This window comes from Tinamus guttatus, unplaced genomic scaffold, assembly GCF_059628265.1.
Source record: "Tinamus guttatus ecotype Peru unplaced genomic scaffold, ASM5962826v1 Tinamus_guttatus_pri_ptg000048l, whole genome shotgun sequence".
In the NCBI taxonomy this organism is placed as follows: Eukaryota; Metazoa; Chordata; class Aves; order Tinamiformes; family Tinamidae; genus Tinamus; species Tinamus guttatus.
In genome coordinates, this window is record NW_028288582.1 from 14,103,143 (window position 1) to 14,126,331 (window position 23,189).

At 36.7% G+C, this 23,189-nt stretch overlaps 1 protein-coding gene across 1 annotated transcript in view; it reads right to left on the reverse strand.

Moving 5' to 3' along the window:
- Positions 1–19,545, reverse strand: part of TTC8 (tetratricopeptide repeat domain 8) — a 37,886-nt gene extending 18,341 nt beyond the window's left edge. The window contains exons 1-7 of the mRNA XM_088539732.1: positions 19,394–19,545; positions 11,263–11,292; positions 8,427–8,547; positions 4,921–4,984; positions 4,600–4,759; positions 3,864–3,953; positions 477–521 (exon numbers count right to left, since the gene is read on the reverse strand). Of these exons, the coding sequence (XP_088395858.1) occupies positions 477–521; positions 3,864–3,953; positions 4,600–4,759; positions 4,921–4,984; positions 8,427–8,547; positions 11,263–11,292; positions 19,394–19,507 (624 nt within the window). The 5' untranslated portion in view covers positions 19,508–19,545. The remainder of the gene's footprint in view (positions 1–476; positions 522–3,863; positions 3,954–4,599; positions 4,760–4,920; positions 4,985–8,426; positions 8,548–11,262; positions 11,293–19,393) is intronic.
- Between the last annotated feature and the right edge of the window lie 3,644 nt (positions 19,546–23,189).

Here is a 23,189-nt window from a genome sequence, read left to right on the forward strand (position 1 = left end):
ATGTTCAGTTCAAACTATTTTTGTCAGATTTCCACAGCATTAGAGTATTTTTTTTTGCTTCAGAAAAAAAGAGAAGAACTGGAATCTTGGTATTTGTAAATTATGACACTTATAGAAAGGATTATGTAATTTTGCACCACCAGAATTGAGGTAGGTACACCAATAGAGCACACAGTCAACGCATCATCCACAGAACATCTGCTGCCGGCAGAGAAAAGCCTGGCCAGACCCCATCTCCCATCTCCTCGATATTATTTAGGGACATGGTTTAGCAGGCATGGTGTTGAAGGGCTTTGAAGATCTTTTCCAACTGTAATGACTCTATGATTCTATTATTTCTTTCTTAAAATTTGTTTTAAAGCTTCATTTATGTACTAAGATATGAAATACTAGTTAGATCCTTAATTTAGCACAACACAGACAAGTAACAGAATGAGATGAAATAAAAACAGGAAATGAAAAGTATAGATACTTACATTTTTAATGTCATTTTCATGGTGAAAAATATATTCAAACAATGCCTGTCAAAGGAACATTTAAAACATTGTAAAGCTTGAAGATAAAAACCAACTAAAATTATCTTAGAAGAATTGAGGCTCTTGATCATGTTGGGCAGACATTAATTCTTTATGATAACAATCTTATTTACAATCACAATTGTTGAAATTAATATTTAATTATGACTTAAACAGAAACAAAACTATAAGCATTCTACATTGTCATTAAAGGAAAGCCCTAATCTTTGGTCCTTAAATTCATTTTGGGAAAAAAAAAGTAGCAATGATTTGAAAGTGATTGAAGGTTGGAAATCCAAGTACTATTTTTGTGACTTCGTAGCAGTAAAATCAACAAGTAATCTAACAAACATGAAATGTGTATTTAGGTACTTAAAGTAATTTTAAATCTAATTAACCTAAACCAAGAATTATTAACAATGTAACTGAGTAATTTTTTTTTTCATCCAGAACAGAAAAAAGCTTTAAACCCTACAGAACTTTACAATCTGCAAAAAACTTCAACTTCCTTTTTGCTCATAAATGATAAATGCTAGTAATACTATACTTTTAAAAATTGGTGCTCAGCCATCATAACTTCTTTAAGCTTTGATGTTATGTCTATCATTTTCATAAGCATGTTCTTAGCTCACAATAATAGCAAGGCAATATAAATATAAACTTTCTAAACAAAAAGCAGTCACATAAAGAAAGAGGAAAAGAATGAACCAGCAATCCTCCAAAGGCCTTCCTTGACTCTTCTGCTAGTTTTCCTCAGGCAAAAATATTAAAAGATTAACATTAAGGAAGTAAGAGAATTGCTGATGAATTGCCTTGTCAGATGAAGAAAGTAAATCTCAACCTATTTTTCTTCTACTTTTGTTTTGAAAAGGATCTGAACAGACAACCAAAAGATCATAAAGATTAGCCAAAATACAGTTATGGGAAGATTAGATAGGCAGAAGATGATTAAAAACAAAAACAGTAAGAGAAAATAAGTAAGTGGTGAAAATTTGAGTTCCATAATAAAGAATCATACAATAAAAGCGAGCAAATCTAAAAGTGATAAAAAGGATTTTTTTTTTTTTGGATAGCTACTATGAGAAATTTACTGCCACTATCTATAGGCCCTGACTTTCAAATGTATTTAAAAGAGTGGACATTCAGTTAGATAAAAAGACCTAGATTTATCTGAGTAACTCTATTAAAATCCACAAGCTGAAAAAGATTAACCTTCCTGTAGTAGAGCATAAACCAACTGCTGAGATTTAATAGAGGCTCTCTCTAGGAACAGATAATATCTCAGATGTCTCCTGCAAGGCTTCCTGCACTAGGCCTGCACCTGGATAGTCAGATATAAGTTACTTGCATGCTTACCTTGCCCGTTCTTGTATCCTTAAACACACAGGAAGACCTAGTCATGCAACTAAAAATGCAAAATCTACTTAAAGGCAGATGTGATAAATACACTTTGTAAAGACAGAGGAAGAGGCGAGTAGGAAAAGCACGAATCAACACGAATCAACACTAATGTTTAAACAGGCTAATTATGTGAACTTAATAGTGCAGGATTTATCATCACCTTGCACCTGAGAAAGGTGTCAGCTCAAAGAATTTAAAACATTAAGCAATGACTTAACACAAAGTGCACTCTAGCCTCCTGCTTTGGCTTTAGCCTTAATGCTATCTTGCTTAAAAGAAAAGTCAAAAATCCATGTAGCTCCAACTTTAAAATTAGATTTTGCATTCTGTGTGAAACATGAATGTCATAACATATTAGCTTCATAATACTGACAAGTGCACTTGTATATGGATGTTACCAGGAGGACTGTTGCTTCGTATTTTTTGGCTTTAGCCTTTTTTCACATGAAACTGGAGGAAAACAGAGCTACTTTATCTTGGAAAAAACTAATTAAAAAAAAAATTTTAAATGTGTATTGCACATCTAACAGCTGTCGCTGAGAATAAATATTTCATCTGACAGCTACCCTACCTACTTCATAGTGTATATAGTTACCTAACAATTAAAATCTGGATGTTTTTAAACAGATGAACTAATCAAGCTGGATTTCTTATGGGTGTCTCTTGTATACTTTAATTCTTCCCGGGCTTCCTACATTCTCTTATTTTATTGACTGTGGTGAATTTAGAATGATGTGTGCACTGACTGGCAGGCCAGGACATAACTGGACAAATTCCTACATTTTTTTTCAGAACTGATGAAGAACTGTCTTGTAACTCGTCTCAGTGCAGATGCTAGTTCACAAGTCCTTCCTATGCAGACAATGATAAAACAATTAAGGTGCACACCACAGCTGAGATCGATCCATTTGTCTAGTCTGGTTAACTGGCTAAAGAACAGGGATGCAAGTAGTGGGTGGGACACACATTGATCACAAAAGACCTATTCCCTCAGAAAACTGCATTGATAAACAATGTACTAAATCGGTCTAATTTTTTTTTTTTAAAGCAGCATTGAAAAAAAAAGAATTTGCTAGTCATTTAAGAAAAGCAAATAAAACAACCAGTTTTAGGCTGGTGGAGCTGATTTCCACCACTAGACTTTCTCAAAATGGACTGAAAATACAAATTTCTTTTGCTTCTAGCTCACGAGCCAAATAGGGGAGAAGAGTCTGTCTGACAGTTCTTGGATACCTCTTCTGCAAAATGAATTAGAGTGCAATAGTTGCTGTTTGTGAATGAAGTAGGCACACAAAACGTCATTATCCATACATGCGGACCTACTGGGAAAAGATTCAGCTGAAAGGCCACAGAGTGACACAGCATTAGACTTCAGGTTCTCCCCAGTGAGGCCTGAAACCCCAAAGCTGGGCAGAAATACTGACAAACCTGTTCTGTTGGCAGACAGCCTTGGTTTCAAAGACTGTCAATCACAGAATCTAATCTAAAAACAAAAACAATTTCTGAACAAAAAGATTAAGTATTTATATATAAAAAGATCAGTGACTCATAATATAAAATCAAAGGGAAAAATCCAAACCACTTGAACATTTTTAGGTCAGTATTGACATCTATTTCTATGACAAAACCTTATCTCTGGGTAATGAGGAGTATTCTGCTGTGGCTCCTTTTCTTTTTACCCTCCTAACTCCTATATGTATAGTTCTAGATTATTATATTTTATTCTATCAAAATATTTTTTCCAACTTATACTTTCTGAATCACCTCTTCAGATATGTTTTCAGTTTCAAGTGTAATAACAACTGTTTGTGTACAGAAAATACACATGCACTATTTGTCTGGACTTTGCATCATGGGTCAAATACACAATATAATGTATAATTACATTGAAATCGTCCCAGAAAGTTAGAAAAATATATCAGAATGTCAACCAAAATAATGACATACCTTTGCCAGTTTGGGTTTATGAGCATATTTTGCTAAATTAAGTCGAGACATATTTATGAAAGGGCCATCTGGATTTGTCAGCATTGAGGCCTGAAGGGGAGAAAAAAAAATTCATGAGAAATTCCTTGCATTTTTCATGAAAAAAATGAAGTATTAGCAGAAATATATAGGGGAAAAATAAAAATTAAGAATTCTGTAAATCCACTGCTATGCTGTGGAAGGGAGATTTATCTTACAGATTTTTTTTTTGAAAAATCAGGAACCTAATAAAACTGCCTGCTCATATACTATCTTTAAGAAAGGTGGGATGAATTGCCTTCTGGGGCTACCTTTCTCCTCCCTCTTTCTAATTGTTATAAAGTGCCTAAACATCAGCAATTTTCCTTATCTTCTAAATTGACAGATACTAGAAAGCAAGCATTAATGTTGCAGTAAACTGAAATGGTTGGAAGAAGTTTCAGCATATTTGAGGTAAAATCACAATATAGACTTTTAATGGTCTTTAGTGAATAAAATTGATCTCTCAGAACTTGAATCTGTAGGCGGCTTTTACACATAAACACATTAGCAAACTAATGAGAGGTTATATTTTCAAATTGTGCTTTGAAAACACTTTAAACAAGAAATCAAAAATGCTAAGCTTGAGTTTAGACATGGCTTTTAAGTCAAATCCAATGTCTGTGTGCTGTATTATGGTCAACAAAACGGTCTCTGTAAGAGCAGTCGCAGAACTTACCGTTCCCAGCCTGGGGTAACTCCCAGAAGCGCTAGTAATTGGACGCGCTGTGTGCGCCGTTCGAGGTGTTTTTATAGCCTGTTCCATAGTACCTGGCCGTCCACTCTGTGTGCTGGGTCTCACAAATCCTGTAATAGGTCTTCCTGACTGAGTTACTGGCCTAGAGATGTCAAGCACATTATCCTCATGTAGTATTTATCAATAGAGAGACTTTAAAGAATTATATCTAACGCATTTTATTTTAGATGTTAAGTTTAGGATTTTCTCATCTATACAGAGTCTTCTTCAAGTCTTATTTCCCATAAACAAACAAACACATACCTAACAGCTGGGCTGGGACCTCCACCTTGGCTAGTTCCAGGGACTTTCAAAGATGTTCCTGGTCCTATAAAACAAGAGCATTGTTCACTTCACATTAAGATATTGCACCCCAGAGCAGGGGACTTCAAAAAAATGGGTCTCCTAATAAACTGCAAGATTCAGTTCAAACTGAGGTGACATAGCACTAGACAAAGACCATGAGAAAAACTGAGTGCATAATATTATTCTACTGTGGTAAACTGTTAGGCTACTATAATAAATGTGTCATAATGAACATGAAAAAAAGTAATTCTCTTGGTAGATTATTTTAGTTCTGTCTTTCTCCTCATCCTTCCTCTAGAGATATTAGGGACATTTTTTTCCTTCTTTTCCTCCTCATATGTCCTACAGATTTCAATGAAGTCATCAGTAGTACCTGTTCAACACCCACTTCACTCGAGTTTCAGGTGCCACTTGACCCCTTCTTTTCAGTGGAGGCAGACAATGTAGTCTTCGCATACAGACTACAACACATGTAGACTATAATCTCAACAACATCTTAAAAGCAACAGACACTATATAAGAAAATGGTTATCTGAACAGTATGATCAAGCTAATTTGAAATGGAACGTTTCCTATCTGGAATTAAAACATTGTCCAAATGTAATTAAGTAAGCCAAAACATTTTTTTGCTACAGGAAAAATGGAGAATGATATGTCATTGTATCTTTATATGTCCTCTACCTACAGCATAGTTTGCCGAAAGTTTTCTAACTTATGAACAGATTTATTCTAAAAGTTGTTAAGAACTGAAGTTAAATTGTCGGGTAGATAATTTCCTGCCTCCTTTTTTATCCCAAGATAAACCCCTATTTGCCCCTCTAGATCGACCTAAATACCTTTTAGCTCCCTTATCTCAGGCTGACATCAAGCACCTCTATCTCTAAAATTACAGTAGCTCCCTGATGGTAGCTGTTTTTAGTTATAATAAATGCAAAAATTTTATTTGTAAATAACCTTTGTAAATCCTAAAAAATATGTAAACGATACCAAAACAAGGACCAGAGATCAGGATTCTCTCTCTACTGGATAGCTGCCTTTAGGCTCCCTCTTGCTTTAAAGTCATGTGAATCTTGCATTCTTTACTGAACAACAGGAAGGGTAGGAAGTTCGCCCAGCAAAGTCTGTAACCCGACAGCTACAGAACTCTTCTGAGAAAGGGGGAGAGAGTCTTTCAACTTCTCAGGCTAGGGGGCAAAGTGTTTCACTTTTTAGACTATTTTTTAACTATCAAAATAATATGTAAATTGCAAGTCATTGCAATCCCTCTTTCAGACATGTGTTTAAAGGTTAATGATGTTCTGTAGTTTTAGCATACTTGGAGAATGCTTAAAGGACAGAGTTCCCTTGGCCTTGCCCCAGACAACTCAGCTGTGGGTCCTTACTTTGTGAATCCCAACTGAACCAGATATCAAGAGCAAACAGCAATGCATCTGGCCCTAGCAGCTCCAGAATATATATGTGAAAAGGAATCATCAAAAATTATCTTTTTTTTTTTGTAAAGCCTATTTAATTTAGTAATTAATGCTGCAAGCCAAAGTAAAATTATTAGGTAGATAGCTTTGCTAGAAAGAAAAAAAAAAAAGAATAGATGCAAAATTGAAGTGGATAAGTAACTAAGGCAAAGGACTTTGAACTGCAAGTGATGCACCGACAATATCAGTTTTGATACAGTAGGTATTCTGCATTTTTTTAGGAATGTCAACTATTATTAGAAGGAGGCAGGATATCTTCGAAGCTTTGTCTCAGCAAAATACCCTGAGTCAAGATTAAACATGGCTAATGCATTCCAGTAGGAACAAAAAAAGCCCACAGTCAACAAAGCACCCATTTTTATTAAGTCATGTGTGAAAGTGGAAGCGATAGCTGTGCCTACCTTTTATATCAAAAGTGTTATTTAGATAAATAAACAAAGTAAAATCAAGCTGCAGAAGAAAGGATATATTTTCTAGATGGTTGTCACTGTTACTGGACCACTGCCTGGTCTGGTGACTAAAGCTGAAAAAGAATGTGGATAAATTGGAAAAGACACAGAGGAGCATTTCAAAACTCATTCAAAAATTTAAAGATATGCCTCAGAATGAGAAGACAGTTTAGCTTATCAGATGATTATCACAGTCCTTAACTACTTACTTTCAAAATATACTTTTAAAAATAGAGACTTTGTACTGCACATAATACATGCAAGATGAACCATTACTTGATAACTTCAAGTTATAATACTTGATTACTTCAACCATGAACTTGATAATTCCTGCCAGAGATACAGTACAAACTGATAAAACTATGAAATTTTAATAGCACAATAATTTTCTAAAGACTGCAGAGAATTCCTTCTCTCTGGGAAGTTTTTACAGCTTCTGAAAAACTACACGCTAGGCAATTCAGTAGCGTAGCCTATGCTATCACAATGACTTTCTTTGGCTCTGAAATCTGTGACAAGCCATCCAGAAAGTCACCTCTTTTGCAGTTTAAATATAGTATGAATGTATTTCTCCAGAATGCCCCATTTCTCAACAATATTCATCAAATCATTTTTTCTTGGCAGATGGTCTCTATCACAGCAGCATAAAATCAAATAATAGTCTAAGTAATACAGTTATGCTGTTTCTGAGATACATACACGTAATTAGATTATCATAATGTGCAGTTTGACTTGCTGCACTTGACTGCTTGACTTTTTTTTTTTTTTTGACCAGGCAAGTAATGCCAAGAAATTAAAAAGACTATTTTTGAAACAAACACTGTGATATTTGTATCACAAATACGTGACTGCCGTCTTCTAACCAGGTGAGAAAAAGCTTTTAATTATTCAACAAACAAACAAACAAACAAACAAAAACAAACAAAAAACTCATGCTGACTGGACCAGAGAAATAGAGAGAAACAGAAATAATGCCAAAAAAGTGGAATATTACTACTCCACTTAAAATTTAACTGAGGAACCTGAAAAGAGCTGCATTAAAGAAGCAATGACAAGTCTGAAGAAACATCCTGGGAAGGAACTGTGCAGGAGACAGCAAAAGCACTGTAGCAAATATTTGTGGGATTTTTTTGCAAAAGCATGGTGTTAGGTTTGGGCCAGTTGCTCACAGTGCAGATAAAAGGACGAGATTCACAGTACATCAAGGCGATATTTTTCTCTAGCTACCTATAGAATCCAAAAGGGGTTAAAAGAAATCTAGACACTGAAAAGGGCATAGATTAGGGAAAGAGCTAACAAGTACAAAGATGTAAAGGAAAACTGGCAAAATGCTATTTGTCCAATCTCCTGGCTAGCAGTCCAAAGTACTACATGGTATATCTCAATTTTACCATGTAACATAAAAACAATCTAAAACACATGTTGCAACAATAAGAAAAGGGTTGAACGGGTCAGTTCAATCCATGCTATTTTATGCTAGATGACAATAACGGCTCAAAGAGTTTCTGCTGCTTCAGTGTGTTTAAGTGAAAGTTGTTCTTACGTGCAACTTGAGCAACAGCATTTTCATCAAGCATCATCTCTGCTATTCCTTCCTGATCCACTTCGATTTCATCCACATACACCATCTCTGTTAAAGCTCGTGTTTTTAGGCTCCACGCAGCCTGAATAAGGATAAAGCAAAAAAGACAAATACTTTTAAGAGACCAAATTAAATAACCTAACTAGCATTTTGGCCCCTTTTAAAAAAATTACTATTCCCTTCATAGTTTTAGTAGGTTTGGGTAAGCTACTGATTTAAACAACTGAATATACCTAAATATGTGTTATCTGTGGACCAAATACCACTTCTACAATGAGAGTTGCGTGACAGGTAGGGTAACAAGTGCAGCCTGGGGCATGGCCCAACGTACACATTTGAAAAAGTACATGGGGAAACCATGTACTCAAGAAGACCCAGCAGATGATTTAGCTTGTCAGTCAAGGCACTTGTACCGGCAGTTCCCTGCCTGCCCACCTGACAGAAGAGGAATGGGGTTGTGCAGAGGATGTCGGACAGCTCTTTCAAAATGGAACAGATAACAGTCATGGAGTTTGGAGGACAGAACTTCATGCCTCATGAAAAGTTACAACTTATTTAGGTCACAGGCAACTGTTTGAGGTCTTGTGCTTTTGAAGACATCCCTAGTCATGACTACCATTCACAAACAGGTGACAGGTATCTTAGGCAAACTGAGATGGCGGAAGAGGTTTTGGACTGTAATGCAAAATAATGCCCTTCCCAAGCAGCAGAGAAAGAAAGAAAATTTAACATCCAAGAGCTGAAGGTATTATCTACAGCATTATCAAGCATCCACAGTGGAGAGTCTTTAAGAGAATAATCCAAAACTCCTCGTTTCAAAGAATCAGCTGTAAAAATATGTAAATGTACAGATTAAACCTCTGTAACAGACTGTAAGATTACTGAAGTGCTGAAGTTGTTGGTGAACTGAACTGACAAATGGCTAAAGTAAATGTCTTGGAGGATTATGAGAGCAGTGCTGAAAAGCAAACAGAATCCTAGCCTATGTGACAAGCTTCTTGCACACTGTACAAACAGCAAATAAACATGGAGGGAAAAAAAAGTAGTAGTCATATCTCTGTACAACAATCTCAGTGCAGAATCAACTACTTTATTGATAACTTAATAGACCTGCAACGTACTCATAAAGCTGGCATGAGCCACAAAAATCAATCATTGAACTTCTTTCAGACATTGAACAGATCACCATAATTTTTCCAGATTAAACTCATTACCAAAATAATCAGATTTGTTTCTTTTCTGACATGCGATACAGCAGGCCAGTGGAAAAGCATGTTTAGTATTTGCTAAGGAGACATTTCAAATGAGAGACAGAATATGCTACTTCTGGAAGTGAAGGTCAAACACAGAAATGTTTGCTCATTAACTAAGTGGCACAAGAAGATCTGGAATTCAGACTTTTCAAAACATAAGCCATCATTTAAGAGGAGCATTTCTCATTCAGCACTTTTTAAACTGTATCTTTCACTACATTTACCTCATATAATATCTCTACACAATTTTATAACTGTTTACCAAAAGCAAGTTTACCTAAAATTGAAGATATGACTCATTGCCTTAAAAATGGTTTCCAATCAGAAATATAGGAGGAATTTAGTACTTCACAACTAGACATCTTTGTTTCAATAAGAGGAGAAATGAAGAAGGCAGATCATTTGAATCTAGGTCAGACAGACATAATCCAGATCTGCTTTATTATCTTTTAGTTTCTTCTTATGTAGTTAGGTGACAACCTTTAATTAGCATTGAGATTTTTATAGTTAAATGTTCACCATCCTTAAATTATTTTCATCACTCCAAGTATTCAGTTTGTTGAATTCCTTAACACTCCCGCACTAAATGTATTGTTTTTTTTTTTTATAGAGACTGAAGAATGCCTGAAATAAACATACTCATTGTCTATACTGTGAATATGCTGAAATTAGAGACTTCAAAAGCCAAACACAGTAGCTGCCCATGTAGTAATGTTTCCTTTACGGAAATTGCAGTTTCTCTATGCTACTTGCTAAAATTGGAGGCAGATCTTAGTATAGATATAGGCAAATCACTGTGATTTTTCCTATAACAAACATCAGAGAACCTGATGTTTTTAAAAGCAATATTTCTCCTCGCCATCATAAGACACATGAATGTCAAAAAAAAAAAAAAAAAAAGGTTCCTTTGGCCACTCTTCCTGTTTTAAATTCCTAGTTTGTGACTTATCAGACAACAACCACCTTAAATATCTCATGTTATTCCTTAATTAAATATCAGTCTGTAGACTAAAGCACTGCTTGTGGCAATATTTTTACAGGTTTTCTGATCAAAACTGCAAGAAAGAGAAAAATGTCAAATGCTATTTAAAGCATAGATAGATGACCTCTACTTGGGGAGACAAACAAGCAATTCAAAATTCTTATCTACTAAATACAGGACCCACAAGAAATAAGACTATAATTTTTATGTATTCAATTAAATGAAACATAAAACAGAGCTCTAAGAGCATTGAGGCTGTTGTATCTGTGAAATACATGTTGGCTTTTTCCTAATCTTATCAGCAGATGAAGGTCATTCAGTTCACGATAGATTCAATTTAGCTTTTAGAAGGCACCAAGCTATTGCTTAACTGCTGAATAAAAGAAAAGAAATACAGAGAGAAATATACTTTCAGAAAACAATAAAGCTGCGAATTAAAAAAAAAACTTCTAAAATAAAATTTATGATATTAAGAATTTAAAATATGAAATAGGCATTCAACGTATTAGAAATTTTTCCTAATCATTTAATCTAGTATTTGTATTTATAGAAATGATTTTACCTGAAACACAGAGTATTCAGAATCAGCCTCCTGAAAAGAGAGGAAATATAAATTAAGGAATGGAAATACCAAATAATAAAAAGAAAAAAAAAAAAGAAACAGAACTATAAAATTAAATCAAAATATTCTGTGACGTCTTGTACAAGTACTCCCTGTGTGGCACAGATATCCAAATCTCCACCATTTTATTGCATTTTTTCCACTTTTCACATGTTTATGAGCCAAGCAATGTTTTACTGAAGGAAGGCATATTTATAATAAGCATTTTTTCAGATATCATTTGCTTTCTTCTGCTGGATCACATTGGCAAAAATCTTATATTAACATGAAAGGATTCTTAAACCGAAGAGCTATCCATTTTAATAATCAAATATGAAACACCTGGAAGATAACAGCAAATCTCAAAAGTAACTAGTTTTTTAGCCTACGGGCTTTAGAATTCCTACATTAAAAAATACATCTTTGTGTGTTTTTGTTAGCTGCTGACATGAACACAGTACATATTAATGACTTTAAAAAGAAAGACAGGGAAGGTGGAAAGTAGAGATTTGCTTTAAAATCTTCTAAGGACTTTTAGTCTTTTTTTTTTTTTTTAAAAAAAAAAGAGTCAGATGGTTACTTTTCTGCTCCTAAAGACAGTGGAAAATTCCTTACATACCTGGCCTTGTAGAAAGCCAGGAAGGTGAAACTGATGTCAGGTCAAATATAGAATCATAGAATAAGTCAGGCTGGAAATGTACCTCCCAAGGTCCCTAGTCCAATCCTCCGCTCAAAGCAAGGTCAGCTGTGTGGTCAGACCAGGTTGCTCAGGGCTTTCTCCACTTGGATCTTGAAAACCTCTACGGATAGAGAGATTGCACAACCTCTCTGGGCAGCCTGTTCTACTGCTCAACTGTCCTTATGTCCTTTTCTTTCCATCAAGCCAAAATCTCTTTCATTTCCATTTTTTTGCTCTCTCTTGTCATCTTGCCATGCATCACCATGACGAGTCTGGCTCTGTCTTCCCAACACTATCCTCAGTATTCCTCAGCAATGTCCTCAAGAACTGAAGGATACTCCTTAATGCCTTCTCTACTCTAAGCCAAACAAGCCCACTTCCTTCTGCCTCTCCTTGCTTCAGCTATTTTGGTGGCCCTTTTCTCAGATTTACCTGGTTTTTACAACTTCAAATAATCTTTCTGGCTGTTTGCTTTCATATGGAGCAAGACACAGTCTATTTCTCTCAGTCAGGGCATTTTTACTTGGTGATCTCCATGCCAGCAGGGACCTGCAACATGGGTGATCACAGAATCACAGAAGCTCTCCTCTTCCTTCTGTAGGATACTGGCGTATCTGTAGCTTTTTGTGGATGGTATTTAGAGTTAGCAGCCTGTTTATCAATGCTAGAAAGTGCAAAATGTAGTTTACAAATTGAATAGTATATGGAAGCAAACATTAATAGTCTATGGCAGTAAACATGAAAGAAGGAATTCATCCCAGCTGTCTGGGTGCCCATGAAGCAGACATTGGTGCTTGGCTAAGTCACTGAAACTATCTTTGCATTTTACATGTCTGATGAAATGAACCCAAGATTCTTTTAATATGCTGTTTTATTTACAGTATTTAAGTCATCTAGAAAATAAACCATTCTATCTTTTTCAGCAATAAAGAAAAGGACACTGAGAGCACTTTATTCGGCCCATTGCATCTGAGCACTACAGCACATATGGTGTATTAGAAAATGGTTTAAGAGCAGTAGGTGATCTTCTATACCATATGTGCTACAGTAACTAAGGAGGACAAGGTTAGCAACACTACATCAACCCTTACTCAAAAACGCCTTCATGTTACATCTGTGTATCTTACTTTGGGCATTCCTTATTAACTACAAAAACAATTTAAGATCAACTAAATTTTGTCTATGTAAGAACATTCATAATGCTAAAAGAAATTTTGAAAGAAATAACTCGGTCAACCATACTTACTAAAATAACCGCTCTGTTATAACGTTAGGTGTTAACAGATATTGTTCAGACATCCTAATTTACTTTTTCAGACTTTGAAAAGAAGTATCTTAAGATTTTAGATAACCCTCAAGAAAGCAATTGAACCCTCTCAATAAGGACAAGTAAGGAACAATTGAAAGTAACATTAAAATATCGCATGTTTTGAGATAGGTGGATCTAGCATTTTCTGTTCATGCAAGTAATCCACTAGAACACGATGCCTCAGTAAAGACTGCTTTGAGAGGATTAACAAATAGTACAGCCCTGTAAGCTTGTCTCTCAAAACAAAAGGTCATATTTATTCTTCATTTACACATTTAAAGCCCCTTTGAAATTAATAAGATTGTAAAAGCAGTAAAGGAAGGATTTAACCCAGATGTCTAAATCCACTGAGGGCATTTTAAAATTAAAGTTAATGTGTAAAGTCAGTCTATTTTGAGACCAAAAATATATACAAAATTAAGTCTTCTGATGTTTACTGCCTAGAATAGGGAATGAAATAAAGAGCAGATTACATATTTTAAATTCTATAAAAGCTTCCATATACAACTAGTTTCAGCTGAGTATGATTTAATACATGCAGAATATTAAAAATGGCATATTCTGAAAGTAATCTTCAAATGATTAAGAGCAGAAAGAGAGAAAACAATAACCAAGAACAGTGACATCACTGGATATTAGTAATACTGGATTTAGTAATTATTGCCTTTTGAACCAGTAACTCATTTCCAATGAAGAATTTCCACATACATGAAGACATCAGCAATATCTTTATTATGAAAAAGCAGTGTGCAAATAGCAATGGTAGCTTAAGGTATAAGCCTGGGAGAAGAAGAACAAATGAACAAAAGCAAATGCTCACATTAGACGATTAAACAAGTTCAATACGGGACACCCATTGCATGTCTATTAGTTTTATCAGGCATTATTTTTTAATTGTTAAACCACAGCAGGCCTAGTACATCAGTGCTGGTTTATTGCCCTGAATCTAACATATGGAACACAAAGAAGAGTAAATCAGATTAGGTAACTAATCAGGATGATCAGCAGAGACAGCCACGGAGTGCATTTCCTCTAGGTCATGCTATTGCTAAAAAAACATAGAAGACAATGCCTCCTTATTTACGATAAGAAATAACATCAATGCTTTATACAGTTGTATTCCCAAATGCTACACGTAGAATATGTCGTGTTATCTATCCTGAGACTCTCAGCACAGAAGTAAACTTCATCAGTAAAGTTTATAACCCTATTTCTTAAATTAAGAAATGCACAGGAGATTTCTATAAACAGGATTTTAGTCTTCTCTAATAGGTAACTCAACAGCCACTGCTATTTTCTTCCAAAATGTCCATCTAGTTACTCATAAAGAATTTTTTATTAAGCAGAATTGATTTTAAAATGCTTTGGCTTCATTGATGTATTACTTAAGAATGCGGATTTACAGTGACATGGCATTTGATACTATCATATAAAAAAAATCTGATTTATGCCTAGATGGCTAAAAAGTCAACACTGTACCTCAAAAAAAGCTTTTAGGACTTGCCACATCTGGTTACAGAGTTCAAAGAGATTATCAGTAAACCTGTTTTTTACACCTTCAAATCTTCTTTCTCCTTACTGCGCTTTAAAGAAACGCTTCTTAAATACCATTACATTCCCAACAAAAACATGTTCTAAATACTAAGGTACATGTACAGAGTGCGGCAAACAGAGACATAAAAAGCTGCTCAAGAAAATTTAATTTTACATTTATTGCTATGACTGGCAAAGGTGCCTACTAAACCATGATGCTAGTGCTGCAGTTGCAAGGGAGCAGGAGTGGTGCTGTCATTTCGCAAACCAGTTGTCATGAGTGGGAAAAATGAACAGTGTTTCAGACATGCCAGGTCTTCCATTTCAGACATGAAAACACCTACACTGTCCAATATTAGACTCTTATGTTAATGGTTAAATCACATCTTATAAAGGGAGACAGGTAACTGCCTGGGCACAAAAATATTCTGCCCCTTAAGAACCCCAGTTTAACTCAATCATTCCTGGGCAATCACCCCCTAAGGCATGCTGCTTGAGGAAGCAAACCCTGAGCACTGAACGAGGCTACTGCTCTTAAAAGATCCATCTTTCACTGGCTGCAGGGGTTGGGAGGCATGTTCTTAGTGAAATATGGGGCACCAGGATGAGAACAGATGGCACGGTGATTACGGCAGTTGAGTATTGTCTTGTGGTGCACAACATCTCACTTAATCCAAACTTTCTGTAAGTGTTGTCATTTGTCTGTGTTTTTCTAGTGACCAAAATGACATATCTTGATTTGCAGAATGCCCCCATTAAGGGAGAATGGCACTGACCATTAAATGTTTTAGACCTGCTTTTTAAGCATTATGGACCAGATGTTCCAAGTTAGGTAGCAGAACTGATACATACTTAACAATTTTGACTGAGTTATTTCTCCAGGTTATACTAAGATATTAGTGACTTGATAAACACAGATGGAAAACAGCATCATTTTTTTTTTTTCTGGTAGGCAGTTGAAGATGAGAGAAACAAGGTTTGCTCAAACTACTTAGGAACTAACTGGCTCTGGCTTCACGAACAGTCTTCAAGAATTAGCATTCTGCTTGAAAATGGTTTTGTATTCTTAATACGTCAATTAAAAAAAGTGATTCTGAGTTACTTTTAAAATATCCATAACTACCATAACTTAAGCTATCATTCAAAGCTACCATTCAAATAAATACTATCAGCATGATAAGTAGCATTAAAATAAAGATGGAGAAATTGAACACTGTTTATCACTTCAGTTCTAATTGCATCAATGTTCAACCTTCAAGTTTAGCATTTTTCAAATGTTTCATAAAGTAACAGTGTTATTACATGCAAAGTAAACACACAGTTTATGTACAGCACTACATGAATATAATTTGCTTTTTCATTCTCTTGCCTTATGTAGACTGAAAATAACCTTCCAACTTTCAACTACCACTAAGGTAGATTCTTGAAGCGTATTACTATTTCCGTCTCTCTCTGACTGAATCAAGCAGGGTGAATATCTGACATGCAAATGTGTTAGAAAGTAAGTAGCTAAGAGGGTAAGTAGCTAAAAGCATCACAAGAATAGTAAAATAGCGATTCTTGCACAGGTAACCAATATTTTGTGTTGATAACAATAAAAGGTGCAAAATGTAAACCATGATGAGTGCAGCTGACTGAAAAAGAGAAATATCAATGTATTGGTATTTATGCCAGATATGTTAAAAGCTAACTTTTAGCTACACAATTAGAATACATATTTTTTAAGAGATTTTACATGTAAGATTGTGTACATAGAGCTGATCAGACCCTGGTTCAAGCTGCATCACTGAAAATTACTTAACAGCTATGCTGGCTTCTCCAGCTTGCTGTATCACAGCAAATAGAGGATATAAGTAAGGCTACATCTTTTGTTGGGAGCCGTGTCTTGGTCGGGACTGCCTGATAAGGAATGTTGAAGAAGACAGCTGTACAACCACTGCACTTCAAAAAAAATACATTGTCAAATATAGTATATTTCATAATCCTTCTGCAGAAATACACAGAGCTGCTCTCGATTTTTTTGAAAGCCTCTAAACTGTTACTGTTATGTAAAGTATTTATATAGATACTTTACTGAGATCTGCAAGGTTGCAATGTAAAAAACAGATGTGCTTTATTTAAACATTATTCTGTGAAATGTCTTTTCAGAGAAAGACTGCAACATTGATCCTCACATCTTCAAGAATGTTAAAATGGATGACTTATTTTCTATGCTAAAGTAGATATATTTTGGAATATTTTTAGAAGTAATTTATTCCTGCTTAAACCGAGCTCCTAATAAGGATTCTTCAAGAAGATTACAGGGGCAAGAGCAAAACTAACCATACTTCAAGCTTGCCTCTACAGAAAGCAAAGAAATTTCTTTCCCTTCTAATCTTTCAGGTAGATTTGAAAGACGATGCTGATGAGAAGTAATTTTTGGATAAAATTCTGAACAGGAATGTAGTTTTTCAATGAGCATGCTGAGTTATAAAATCCAGTCTTTTGCAGGCTGCCATAACCTGGAAGCCTTTAAGAAAAGCAAAACAAAACCAACCAACCAAAAAACACCACAATGAAACTCAGTCCTAAACTGAATTTCAGAGACTTTTATAGAGCTCCTCTCCTTTTTAAGAGCTTTTGACTTGATGTTTATAGATGCCATACATATCCCTAACCCTCCGCTCTCAGCCTAGTTATATAAAAATGAAATTAAAAAAGGATGAGAACTTTTAAGAAGATGACAAAGCACATTAGTCGATCGCTTCATCCTCCAAATGGATGACACCAACCTTTTGTCTTAAGTTTGTAAAATAGTTGCAAAAAGACACTGGCACATACAAACACTGATATTTGCTGGTACATAGGATTTGGATTCTCTAAGCAGAATGTATGACTTCACCTAAGGTAATGATTTAATTTATATACTTAGATGTTTAAAGAATACGTAATCAACGTTTAGATGAAAAAGACTTGCAAGGAAACTTTAAGGGTAGAAAAAAAATAAAGAAGAAAAAAAATAATCAATGTGAGACCTAAGTCTTCTTTCTTTGGTCTTCTCATTTTCCTCCTAAGCATTTTTCTCAGCCTTGCATGCCTTATATTCCTTAATCTACTCCTGTCACTTGCTGATCTCTTCAAGTTCTCCACTGCTGCCAGAACAGTCAATGTTTGGCCAAACTTTGGAGTTGCCAGGTATAGCATAATAATTGAGTACTTGATGTTCAGCACACATTAGACATAGAGAAGTCTTTACGTTTCCACGGTGAGATCACAGCTTGCAAATCTTTGTACTAAATCTAAAGATCTGTAAATTAATATTAACAGAATCACTGTGATCTTTACAATTCTTTCTTACTGCTTTAAGTGCATTGTAATAGTCCTAAGAGCTTCTGTCATGGATCTGGTGTTGTACAACTATATGCAAAGATTTCATGTATCAAGGCCTAATCATTTTAATATTATATATATATATATATATATATATATATAGAACACAATACTGTGTTCAAGCACATTTTTGAAGGAACTGCCGAGAACTGACACTGGACCCTATTTAGTTTTTGGGACCAATATTTTTGAAATGTTAAAAATTTTTCTGCTTTCCTGCTCATTAGTCCTTGTCGGTGCCTTATAGCATGTATATCATAAAATAAAATATTAAGCCTAAATAGTATAGGAAACTCACTGTACTTTATATTTATCATGTGACTGTGCAGCATTTTCTGTCTTTTCTTTTCCCTTGAAAAGAATTACCTATGAGTTCCTTAAAAATACATAGCTATAGAATGCTTTGAGAGATGTAGTAATTTCCTTTAAAGTATTTATGTCCAAATAACATCCATTTGATTACTGTGTTTTCCAAGTCTGGTGGTAAGAGTGTTTATACATGCACTTCAAACAGCATTCCCAAACCCTTATTTCTTACCAAGAAAAGCAAGAAAATATAAGTACTAGTTAACACCGGTCAAATATTCCCAGGGCAGGTGAGACAGAACAGATCAACTAAAGTTCGTTTTACTCATTAAATCAGATATATATATATATATATACACATATATATAAATATATTTCCCCCGAAAAAAACTCTCTCACACATGTAAGTATTTGAGGACATACCTTTGCTAACAGTCAATTTTGCTTTTCACTGAGGTTTTAACCCTACTTTTTACTTATGCGGAAGAACTCACAAGGTCGCTTCATACCCATTTACACGCAGAGAACGGACAGAGCCAGGGACAGGATCTAGGCAGGAGGAGGGAGCACCTGGAGAGGGATGCGGCCCCTCTAAGGAGTGAGGGCAACCAGCAAAGTTCACTGGGGAGTTTCCCTACGGCATCACTGACAATAAATAAGTAACTAAAACAACCATGGGGCGGGCAGAGGCGCCTTCACACGGCCCAGGGAGGGGGGAAGCAGGACTGGGCGCCACGCTAAGATGGTGCCGCCCGCGCACAGCCGCTTCCCTGCTGCATCAGGCGGAGAGGACCGACACCCGCAGCCGGCCTGACGGAAAGACAGACACGCCGGCAGCCGCCGGTGCCTGCTCGTGCTCGGGGAGGGCGCCCCGTCTCCCGGCCCGGCCCCGCTACCTGCTCGCCGGGCGCCCGCTCCAGCAGCTGGGAGCAGAGCGCCGAGCACTGCGCGAACTTCCTCCGCCTGAAGAAGCTCCAGGCCTGGAACAGCGGCTCCATGTCGGGCCCCATCCCGCCGCCCCGCCTCCCGCGGCTGCCGGGGCCCGGGGCGGAGCGGAGCTGCCGCTGCCGGGGAAACGGCGAGGCCCCGCCTCGGTGCCGGGCCTGTGCCGCGCGGGGAGCCGCGGATCCCCGCGGGAATAGCTCTGGCGCCGCAGGATCCAGAGCCCTTCCGAGTCCGAGCCTTTGCTTAAACGTGGGCTCGGTCCTGTCACTCTTACTGGGATGGAAAGTCCTGTGGCGCCATGAGAATCCTGTCTGGGAGAGGCAGAGAGCAGCATTGCTCAAGCCTTCCAGGCTCCATTAGCTTCCCTGTGTTTCTACAGAGGGAAAATAATTCGAGGTGTTTTAGAGAAGGAAAAAAGCTGCAGTGTAACTCTTACTGTGTTTGTGTTATAGGGTACTGATTGCAGCCATCAGCCCAAGTAAAAGCAAGAAAAAGTCTCTAAGGAGGCCTGGGGAACTAACGAAATGAGTTTGTGATGTAAAGAGTCTCTGATGGGTGAACATTATGGTAGCTAAAACCGTGTTACTGGTAATTTCATAGATTGCTCTTATTTTATTCTTTCTGACTCACCCAAGCTATCAGTTTGTCCAAGATTTAAGCTTCGTGCAAATTAATTGTCAGACTAGAAGATGCTGAAATACATTTTTTTGTGTGTGTGGTTCTTTTTGTTGTTGTTGTTTTGTTTTTATTTTTTAAATCAGAGCTATGGTCCATCCTAAAATAGGAGCAAATAGTTTGAGCTGAAGTAACAACTACTGACAGCTGGGCTTTGGTTGTCCCATGGCATTGCACAGGGAAAATATGAGTGAAGCATTTTCTGGGACCCAAAGGATCCTGAGTTAAGAGGGTTGGAAATAGCAGATTTTTCCCATTCTCTGGTTTTGGGTTTTTATGGAAGCACATGTTTTGTGTTACCATAGAATATGCAGCAGACTTGTGTGGGGAGCCTTGTATCCAGGTGGTCAGAAGGATGCTCAGTATTTTCTGGTGCTTTTGTCTGACCATCTACTGTGATGCCACTGTGCAGTTCTGCTGCTGTGGCTGAGCAACCACCGAGTCGTAAGCTGGTATCTAGTGTTGCAGTATGTTCTTTTGTTATAAATTCTTTGAGGCTGTGTCCTTGAGCGTGTAAGGACATGTCGAGGCACAGAATGATGTGCAGGATGTGCTATTCGGAGAGCTTGTGAATGCTAGCCAGAAACTACAGATTTATTAGAAAGCTAAATTGAAGTTCATCCAAGTATTTTCTGAACTTTTATGAGATGGTTAGTTTTTAAATGCTTGCTGTTACCATATTAGGTAATTCAGCGTGTCTGGGGTGCTACCTTTTTATAGAATGTGATATGAAGGGCATTTTTTTGTTTGAAGGTCAGTACATTAATTCCAAGGTCAGTACATTACTTCCAATGTTATCAGATTAAAATGTCAAACTGGTGTAAACTAGTTTACTGGAGAAAAATAATAGCAGGGTGTTTTATAGTCGCTGCTGTTAAAAAGCAGTTATCTTTTCCAAACGATCACCACATCAGTTAAACACCTCATTTACCTGCATAGGAAAACACAGAGGAGACCATTAGCTCCTAAAGTTTATTGATTCCCACACTGCCTTCGTAAAAAACTCATATTTCAAGTTCTACATATAAATGTCTCCTTGTGGACATGTATTTTAGGCTTCAGTAATGTCTTAATGGATATTTTCAGACTGCAAAGTAAATGAAATGCTGAAAAATGCTTAGAATACTTGTTTCTAACACCTTTAAAATCATTTCCATTTTGAAATAGTAAATCAAAAAGAGAATGAATGAAGAAGGTATTGTGGGCAGACTCGAGAGATGAAGTTTTCCAGGTACTCAGTCAACCTGGGAGCTCTGTATTTAGCTGAGCAAAGTAGCTGGATTAGTCACAGATGTCATCAACTACTCCCCAGTAAGGCTCAGGTGAAGGTGTTTGGCTTTACAAGAGATGTGATTCCTGTTCCCCAGAGAAAAGAATAGATGTTCTAAATGAAGAAAGCAGTGGAAACCCAGAGAAAGATATGAAGAAAAAGACTCCAAACTGTCTGCCTTTATATGCGTGAGGAACCTAGAGTTCTCCTGATTAAAGCTGATGACTTTTCAGAAGAAAAGAATCAGACGAGACTGTGCGACTAGAAAGCAAAAGGAACAAATTGTCTGCAAATCATGTAAGCAGCCAGCATTTATTCTCTGGGTTATGAGAGGATGCCTCTTAAAGCAAGAAAAAAAGAAAAAAGCATTTCAAATAGCTCATTTGGGAGGGCAAGAAAAATGAGTGCTTTTTCATATAACAGGATTGCTTTATCTTAAATCAATAATATTACTGGACTTTTGTTTTTCGGTGCCAGGATTGTCCCTGTAGCAAGAAAAGTCACCATCTTACAAAGTTACTGGGCATCAGAGGTTTCAAAGCTCTGTTCAATAACAGCCTTATTTCTTCTCCCTTTCCATAGAAAAAATCCTGAACTATAGTTTATGAACTGGAGGTGGGTATTGTGATTCCAGAAATATAACTCTCATCAAATCATTTACTTTCATGGCCTACTTGCCGAAATATAGAACAGAAATACACTGTCAGACTTGTCCTTCTTCCAGGTTGCTTCATTAATTTTGTTGAGTGTGTTGAGCACTTCACTGTTAAATGCTAGAGGAGCTGATTGTGCAAGTGAAGATGGACAGAGAAAGGTGTGTCCACAGAACCTAGGTCAGTGTTTAGGGTACCTATAAGTCCCTGCTCATGTGTTGCCTCTCTACGTTACTCAGAGGGCATACACACACATGGCAGTACTTATGTTCATCAAATGCTGAGAACATCAGTAATGCTATGAATCTTGGAGGTGTGGCACTTTTATTCTTGAAAGCAAGGGGAGCTGTGTTCCACAGGTAAGGTAGAACTCGGTGAAAGATCTGACTGTGGAAAAAGTATGTCATGATCTGAGAGGAACATTGCCAAGAAGATTTAATATCAACAGATTTCCGCATGGTCAGAACAGTTTAACACAAAATTACGCACAATTCAGCCAGCTTACCTTTCAAGTAGGCTGGTCTCCAGTATGTACTCTACTCTCATGCTTGGAGACTAATCCTACATTTAAACCGTGTATGCCAGATCTAAAGAGAAATCTATCAGATGGGCAGCAGTTGAGTGACCTGAATCTCCTCTATGTAGCCAAAATGCACAACTGGCCTATCAATAATATGACTCTGCTGTCAGATTGAATTCTTCATTAGGCTGACAGCAGCCTGAAGAATGTGCTTTGCTTCTCAGGACTTTTCTCACACAGGATGCAGTGCATGAAATAACTGTCTCAACCAAATGGATTGCGTTTGTTGTCACTGGAAGTGGACAACATCAAATTTGTGCACAATCACAGCTAGGGAGATGGAATATGCTGCACCTCCTTTACAAGACCTAGAAGATGATATATTTCAGCCTCTCAAATTGACATCAAGGCAACGAGGAGTGTTTTTCAGCTCTGGAATATTTACTTCATTATCTCATTTATTCAAATATGTCCCCAAATCCCATTTCAGAACTGAAGATGTAGCACACATTTGTGTAGAACATAAGGTAGCTGTTCCTTGATTTATGGGACATTAGTATTTGGCATCAGTAAAATCAGTAGTGCCTGTGTGTTACAGTGCCTGTGTTTTTACACTTCAGAAAGGATTG